The sequence below is a fragment of the Chaetura pelagica genome, unplaced genomic scaffold, assembly GCF_000747805.2.
Source record: "Chaetura pelagica isolate M959 unplaced genomic scaffold, ChaPel_1.0 scaffold531, whole genome shotgun sequence".
NCBI classification, from domain to species: domain Eukaryota; kingdom Metazoa; phylum Chordata; class Aves; order Apodiformes; family Apodidae; genus Chaetura; species Chaetura pelagica.
Genome location: NW_009952362.1, coordinates 4,659,876 through 4,668,913, shown reverse-complemented (window position 1 = coordinate 4,668,913; position 9,038 = coordinate 4,659,876). Strand labels below are relative to the sequence as shown.

General features: G+C 38.2%; 1 protein-coding gene across 1 annotated transcript in view; it reads right to left on the bottom strand.

The window, feature by feature from the left end:
• Window positions 1-9,038, bottom strand: part of FAM160B1 (family with sequence similarity 160, member B1) — a 104,799-nt gene that overhangs the window by 10,391 nt on the left and 85,370 nt on the right. Inside the window, exons 6-12 of the mRNA XM_010007944.1 lie at window positions 8,671-8,775; window positions 8,205-8,327; window positions 3,680-3,973; window positions 2,636-2,832; window positions 1,378-1,492; window positions 1,197-1,273; window positions 893-1,085 (exon numbers count right to left, since the gene is read on the bottom strand). Coding sequence (XP_010006246.1) covers window positions 893-1,085; window positions 1,197-1,273; window positions 1,378-1,492; window positions 2,636-2,832; window positions 3,680-3,973; window positions 8,205-8,327; window positions 8,671-8,775 — 1,104 coding nt within the window. The remainder of the gene's footprint in view (window positions 1-892; window positions 1,086-1,196; window positions 1,274-1,377; window positions 1,493-2,635; window positions 2,833-3,679; window positions 3,974-8,204; window positions 8,328-8,670; window positions 8,776-9,038) is intronic.

Here is a 9,038-nt window from a genome sequence, read left to right as displayed (position 1 = left end):
AGGGAAAGAAGCAAAAATACTAAGAAAAATTATAAAATTGTTAGGCTGAATGTGGTACAAGCATGGATGAAGAGTTCATGCATATTTTAAAATCAGTAAGTGGACTATTTTTTTCCTGTAAAACAAAAATTGCTCTAAAATCTGCCAAAATAACAATATAAAGAACATCCAGAGAACTTGGAGCTTAGCTTTCCATATTATAATCAGATCCATGCAGGAAGATGGAATTGTGCAAGTGAGACACAGAACAGGACTGAGTTAGTAATCAATATGCAGAAAAGAACAAAGTAACCCTGGGATATTGTGACTAGATCTATAGGAGAAGACTTTCACATTGAGATATTACACAAGCTTTTAAAATGAGACTGACTTTAAGCAATACAGAGACAGTTTTTCAAGACAGCTTTAGAGTGCTTACCTTTGCAAAAACCAACTAATTTATACAGATAACTGATTTTGATGGGGGAACAGGTAAGCATACTGGAAAAAATGGATATATGAAGGCACAGATCTGTATTTCAAGCCAGCATGTTTTATATTTGAAAAATGACAGAATTGACACAACATGGAAAATAACAGTAATGCAGACTAAAGCATGAATTGAAACACAGCTACAGAAACAGATTTTTGCCCTACCTTACAAGCGAGCAAGCACAGGGGGCAAGCAAAATTAGCAAAGAATCTTTATTAACAGGAACAATGTCCTAGCTGGAAAAAACATCTTGAATTTCATTTTCTGAAGGGAATTTGTAGGGTTGACAGTTAGAACCCTCCTCCTTAGCAAAAAAAGTTAGCTGGCACAAATACGAAACTCCTCACTATAGTGTTTTTACAGACTCCACACAAGAAAGAACTGGCCAGCAGACATTTTTATATTATTACCACTCCTCACCTCATCACAAATGTGATCACAGTGTTCGATCAACCTGTGTCGCAACGGGTGTCTGTTGATGTCTGCCAAAGTCTCTGGCTCTCTATGCTCACCCAGGATAAAATAAACTACTTCCTGAAGCAGGACATCTGAAGTCACTTGGCGCACGATGCGATGCAACAGTGCAGTTGATGTCAGGATTCCGATCTCTGAACTGAACAAAAAATTCCATGTCAGATACGTAGTGGATTTCAGCTGAAAAAAAAACAACGAACCCAGCTTGATTCAGAGGCTGTTGTACTGTGCCTTGGAGGATGCTACTCACGTTTGCATCAGCTGGGGTTCCATAACATCAATGAAAAATCGTTCCCGCACAGCTTTTGCCATAGCAACAGCAGTAGTCTGAAACCAAAGTACAAAATGTATGCCTCAAACTCAAAAGCTAAGAAACAACTGGAAACATTTGTTTGCTAAACATATTTGTATCATCTGTAAACATTTCAAACCTTTTGTGCTTCTTTGATGAGTTGATCGCAGTAGTCAAACCATGAGAGAAAAGAAATCAACGCTCTTTTCCCTGGAAAAGCAGATGCATCTTCTTTGTGGCTATAGGAATCCAAACTAGAGAACAGAGGGAAAAATACTTTAGTCTACAAGTAATTAAAGAATCTTGGACTTCATTCTTACTGAACTTAAAAGAATAATTAATGATCTACTTGCAATGAAGTGAACAATAAAATAGCTTTTCTGCTGGTCTCTACTCATCTGGCAGTGCTTTTATCACGCAGGTTTTCAGTGGGATGCTAAAGGGTTCATAGTATGTACAGCAGAACAACTCTGGTTAACTGTTTCTTGAGTCAGAATGGAAAACTGATCACCTAGCCTGTTCTCCTAGGAAACACAGACCACAGAAACAGAATCAATAATTCCTGTAGTCAGAGAACCATAAAATGAAGGGAATTGTTCTTCTCTGCTCTGTAAGTGACCTCAATCAAGTCCACACAACCACACTGTATACCTGAACTAGATTGTATCTTTCAGGAAAAAAAATATCCCAACTTAAAGGCTCAGTGGAATAACATATCCACCATTTTTCTTGGTAGACCAATCCAATGATTATTTAATCTGCTATTCAAAGCTGTGGGTTTTTCCCTTCTAAATTCAAATTCCAACGACCAGAAATGTTGGTAGTTATTTTGCGTATACCTACTTTTTGTCTTGGTACTAACAGATCACGAGCAATGGATAATACTGAAGGCAGAGTGGGGAAAAGAAATGTTTTGAGAATCTAACATGCAAGCAGCTAGGATAAACAGCATGTATCTTTTACTTCCTGCTAATGAGTTATGCCATAACTCTTTCCTTCTCCTTTTTACTGCAAACATTTTGCAGCAACAGCCTTTTACCAAAGATGCAGTGAAAATTTTGTTTCCTAAATCCTTAACGTGTTAACAAGTAAATAATTTGTACATGATACTGCAGCTACACCACCACAAATCACCCATGTAATTCAGTGGAAAAACTTGCCCCCTGAGGAATCTCTGCAAGGGACTAGCAGCCAAACATGGCCTGATGTCAGATATCACACGTACACTGGACACGCAAAGTTGCACCACGGTGCTGCAGTTGGGATCTCAGCTCTGCTCCTAAGACCTTAGCATGGGGGGTTGATTATTTTATACATCTTATCTACCTATAGAAAATTAGTTTCAGGGAGGAGTGTAAAGTCACCTTAGGTATTAAATATAAAAATAAAATTCTTACCCCCAGTTAATTGCCTCCACTGTTTCAATGTCTAAAGGATCCAGTGACTGAGGCAAGGCTTTGTAGAGGGTGGCCAGCCTGTCTGTCAACAGTTCACATAAACAAGTGCTCTGAGACAGGCACTTGGCAGCTGCTGGTTCTGGCAAACTCACCAAGAGCATGAGGCCTTCACAGGCCTTCACTGCAATCCGGCCATCCTGGCAGAAGGGCAGGGAAGAATTAATCAGAGGCTGAATGAAGCTCACTTGAAATCAAGAAGTAAACATCTCCCAAATAAAACCTCTCCATTCCCCCACAGTGTGTAAATGCATTGTTTACTTTCCAATGATTACAATTTATTTCTACTGAACCTGGATAGTACAAAATAAAGAATCTCACCTGAATCCATGTCAAATACTAAGAAGCAACTGCAACCCTCAGGTTGACAGAACTAGTGTTGTAGGTCTGCTTAAGACTGAGAGAGCAGATAATGGAAACTATCACTTAGTAATAACAAGGTACATTGGGAGATTGAGTTTTCTGCTCTCAACACTGCTGTAGCAATTAGAGGTTCACCCACTCCCCCTACAAGTTTTCTGAAAGAATCTGAGTATGAATTAGAAGATGGAGCTAGTTATGATTTACAGAGGTTGTTTTTAAAAGAAAGCAAACCCCTAGAGATAGCCCACTGCCTTTTACAAAAAAAATGGGCTTGGTTAAGTCAATACAGTTGAAAGCAGTTTTTAAAATATTCTTTTGTGGTATATTCAACCTAATGATTATCCTACGTATCTTGTCTGTGAAACAGGCCTATCCTATACAAATTGCTCAAAAAACACGTATGTTATCATCAACAAAAACAATATTCTAAAATAGTATTTTTACTTTAATCTGAAATGGCAAAGAAAACTGCCAATTTACAAAAACTGCCTGCAAAACAAACCTCATATTTGTATAGTTAAAATACAGTGTGTATATACATGTGTGTTCACTCCCTCTGCCCACTTGCACAGCATTTCATTTTCATTTTATCAAATTAAACAGAAGAAAAAACCAACAACTCACAGGACTTTTAGTGAGGTTTAGTAGAGAATTCACTAAATTATAGTCTTGATTTGGACCAACAGTGGAGGACTCAGGTGATGATGTGACATTTAGTTCATCCAGACTGAAAGAGAGATCATCTGCCTGCTGCGGGAGGTCATCTTCCTTCTCCATTTGCTCTGCTCCAGCAGCACTGGGGGTTTCTTCAGACTGAACAGGCTGTCCCGTGTCTGTTGCCAAAGAGTCCTGGCCTTTTAGCATGTCTTCTGTGATTACACTTGCTGATCCTTTGGAAGCCATTGCTTTTAACTTATTCTGCAAAGCATTTTGTTGACATTACATGGTTGAAATTACTGTTCATCTGTTTGCAGGTTGTAGGACTGCAACTGTACTGTTGCAGGCACGTGAGAGTTTTTAAACCTATCATTTTTTAATCTGCTTATATTTCTCTTAAGCCTTGCACCATTTGGCTGAATATGCCATTTGCAAAGAGATGGCACCTTCTCTCCACCCCTAGGGCACATACGCACTTGCTTAGCCCATTATTTAACAGAAGATTTTAATTTACTTTATGAGTGCATCTTTAGACCTTAGCACATGCTACAAAACATCCCTTTGACCATTTGAGGTCCAGGCCTCAAAATCATCTCTACACCTGAAGCACTATCTCCAGCTGGAGTCATACAATTAAACTAATTCTAAACTTCTTGAGATTTTATCTTCAATAGGAAAGAGGAAAAAAATAGAGCTTTTATGACAGCATGTGTTTCTCATGAAAAAAAACCTCAGTAGATTGAATGGACAGAAAATACTAGAAGTTAGCATTGGGTGCTGGATACTAACAGATCAGAGAGAACCTTCTCAGAAACTACAAAGCATTTCTATTTAGTCTGAAATAAAGCAACCCATTTCTCTTCCCATAAATCTGTCTGCAGCACATAAAATGACATTTATATTTTTGCTCTGTAATACCAAAAATAAATTCATGGCAATGCAAGAATTCAGTGTTCCTGTGGCATAAGCACTGGTGAATAATATTTTACTAGAACCATAAATTAGACTTTAGCACAAGACATTTTTTCAAGTGAGTACGGTAGTGAGATTATAAATCCAGATAATGCCAAAATTATTTCAAATGTATCTCAAGCATTAATAATTTAAAATTTGGGGTTAATGGCATTTAGTACACACAAACCAGGAGGGCTTAACTACATGATGGTCTCAGGCAGCAAACTAGAAAACTGCTGTGAACACTTGCTTGATTGATATGCATTCTTTGTGGAGAACTGGTCCTGAATGTTGTGATACACCCACATAACTGATAGCCTGGAGAGGCAGCCTAGTGGTAAAAGCAGCACACCACATGCTATAAGTATGATTTTTGACTACACTAGAAAAATTACTCCTTCAACATACACTTTTTTTTTTTTTTAACACTGTGAAATGCATAAGGCTGCAACCAAAATGTGTCTATCTCAACCATGCCTGTCTATCCCAAAACCTTCTAAAGTCCTCCAGGATCCTCCCAAATATTTTATCAATACACAGGAGTATCAGAATCGTAATTGTGAGCCTTGCACACAAAGCAGAACCAAAGGCTGGAACTGCATTTCAGTCCCAGGTTACAGACTGTTGCTGGCACTACTCAAGTAGCCAAAGATAAAAGCTAGGTTTTAAAAAAAATTTATAGAGTCATAGAACTATTCAGGTTGGAAAAGACCCCTGGGATCACCGAGTCCAACCATCATCCCTACTCTACAAAGTTCTTGCCTAAACCATATCTTCCAACACCACATCCAAACAACTCTTACATACAGGGATGGGGACTCAACCACCACCCTGGGCAGCCTATTCCAGTGTCTAACCACTCACTCTGTGAAAAAGTGTTCCTAATGTCCAGTCTAAACCTCCCCTGTTGCAGCTTGAAGCCCTTCCCTCTTGTTCTGTCGCTAATTACCTGTGAGAAGAGACCAGCACTAACCTCTCTACAGTGATCTCTCAGGTAGTTGTAGAGATTGAAGAGGTCTCCCCTCAGCCTCCTCTTCCTCAAACTAAACATTCCCTGCTCCTTCAAGCATTCTTCATAAGATTTATTCTCTGGCCTCACCAGTGCTGAGTACGGAGGGACAATCACCTCTTTACTTCTGCTGGCCACACTATTTCTAATTCAAGCCAGGATGCCATTGGCTTTCTTGGCCACCTGGGCACACTGCTGGCTCATATTCAGCCACTTGTCAATTAGAACCCCCAAGTCCTTTTCTGTCAGACACTTTCCAGCCACACTCCGCAAGCCTGGAGCGTTGCCTGGGGTTGTTGTGGCCCAAGTGCAGGACCCGGCACTTGGCCTTTTTGAAGCCCAGACCATTAACATTAGCCCAAGGATCCAATCTATCCAAGTCTCTCTGCAGAGCCTCCCTATCCTCATGCAGATCAACCATTAACATTAGCCCAAGGATCCAATCTATCCAAGTCTCTCTGCAGAGCCTCCCTATCCTCATGCAGATCAACACTCCCGCCTAGCTTGGTGTGACCTGCAAACTTCCTGATAATACAGTCAATGTCCTTATCAAGATCATCAATAAAGATGTTAAACAGAAATGGTCCCAACACTGAGCCCTGATAATATTTTGTAAAATAAGGTGTAAGATAAAATAAGTATTGTATCTTACTACCTCACATCTGGACTCGTATCTTTGGAAAGGCCATAGTTTGTTTAGTTTTTTTAGACATAAAGAGAAGACCTAACATACATAAATGTAAAAATGTCCCTGGAAACTTGTCCATAGCTCATTGCCCTTACATTGGCAGGTGACACAAAGCAGCCTGCACACTGAACAAAACATTGGCAGAGGTTTTGGGTGTATTTAAGCTTCCTGTTGTCTAATCATGCAATTCTGCAGCTTAGCTGCTCACCTGCCTCCTGTAAAGGTGCAAAACAGGATCTTGAATGACCTAATAGAAAAGGTTACATAAAATACATATTCAATGCTTTCTAAACAAAGTACTCCTCAAGTGAATTAAGCAACAACAGAGAGCAGACAACACATTTTCGTATTTTCATGATATGTCACTATCAGAGTTTTAAAATCCGAGGATGAAGCCAAGTCCAAGTTCTGACAGATTTTAAAAGAATTTTGTGTAAAAAAATCAAGTGATATCACAGCTAATGAGAATCTCTGCTTAATACATTGTGAGAAATACAAACCTGGTAATTTGCAATAATGAAAGTAGAACTGAACAGAGAAACTATTGTTCATTTTATAAAATGAAGGTAAAACTTCTTAAGTAACACTATATTAGAACTTGTTTAAGGCCTCAAGAACAGAAATTGAAACACACAGACACAAATTGCCCCTTTGCATGGGAACATCATGTGCAAGGAGTATCTTGCATAACATGGGATGAGATGGAGCAACTAAGGAATAAACAAATGAAGAAAAACGTGAGGTACCAACTTTAGCATAAAACCATACAACTTACACAAATGACATGAAAAGAAACCTTGGCTTGGTCTTCCACCATATTCTGCATGTCATGTATCTATTAGTTTCCTTTTAGGCACTTCTAATGTTTAAACACTAACTTTTCAATCCTTATACCATTTCTACTGCTTGTACAACTACAGTAGATACACAGGCGATCAGGGTGGTTTTAAATTAAGGTAAAAATAAACTTAAGATGGGTTCTTTACTACTAACTTTTAAGTGATATTCATATACTTCATGGAAAATAACACATCTACAGTTCAGCAGTGTCTGCTGTTACAGATCTTGTATGTGGAAAGCTTGTGAAATACTGCTGGAGGACACTGTATCTACTACATCTTTTCACCTACATATCTCATTTTTAATGGATACTGTGTCACCACAGGAAATATAAAAGTGGAAGCAGGAGACATTTCTAGTTGGACTTTTAAAAAATAAAACTTTTTTTATGATCCTTGTAAATAGGAACAGAAAGTCAGTCTAGAAATTCTTTCTCCTCCCACTCTGATTTCATCAATGCCACATGTTAAGTTCAAAGAGGGACTAAAGATATTTGGCTTTCTTTCAAATAGAAAATAATGTCATATTGTAGATTGTGAGCTGGCACTGCAGCTAGACCATATGTGCCAGTACCAAATAAGGGCCCAATCCTGCAAAACACTTAGCAACTTGGAAGGTTTCAATGCCCGATGCAATCTGTCCCTTAGTCTTTATTGGGCTGAAGACAAAACAACGTAAGAAATCCAAGATCTCCCTCACACAGTGCTCTGCATGACAACCCATATCCCTATTCTAAAGGCATTTTCACTACAAAGGATAAGGACGTCAGACAGGTATATATTTGTGAGCCCTGAAGGAAAATCTAGTAAAATTAATCACATATTCCAAGTCTCTGGAAGCAAAAAAACTAAACAACAAAAACTTAAAGCATCACATAAAAAGAAATCAAGAGTGAATGAAAACTAAGCTATGAAGCACAATGTGATACCTCCAGTTCTCTATTAGATTTTTGTCTGTGACACAGTAAATACACTTGGAAAATTCTGATTTGATTTACTCACTTCAAGGAAGAAGTTGACCAAGTACGGATCCTGTTTCAGCTTTGCACACACTATACAGAGAAATTGAATTTCTTCATTTTCTGTTGGTGTTGCCAGAACTTCACCACATAGCCTAATTAATTTCTGTCACATAGAGAAAAGGGAAAAATTAAGACAGGGAGTAAGTTGGTGATTAATCTAGGCATGCTGGACTGAATTCTTTTTTCTGCATACACACTACAATGATGTATGATTATTGACTTGAACATTTGCTCTAGATTTATACCCCTGTGAACAAGACTTTTTTATGATGCATGCCTTGCATTGCAGTGGCAATTCAGACTCTAATCATCAAATCTTTAAAACTGATATTGCACTTGAGCAGTTTCTTTAACTCACTTGACAGTGGAAGAATTAGGGATATCATTAGCTACAGCTGAATAAGAGAAACTAGTCAAAAATATAAAATATAAAATCTGAGCAGTACCTGCACTGGCCTATATACATTTATGTGGGGAAGCAGAGGCTGCCGTATTCTTCCAAGAAGTTTTGTATAAAAAGCCAAAACTTGCTGCTTCATTCCTGGAGGACACTGAAATAAAAAGATATGAACAATAAACAAAAATATTAAACAAATGCAAGAAAAAACATAGATGCAAATCTGTCACCCAAAATGGCTAATTAAACAGCAATAATTTATCCAAAAGCATTTTTAAAGTCATTATCTGTTAAAACACTACTTTTGTCAATACTAACAGAGATCAATAAAGAATGTTGCATCTCATTACTATTTTCTTTTTCAAATTATTCATACTTCCAGCTAATTGCTCTAGTGAAGCCTTCTACCACTCTTTC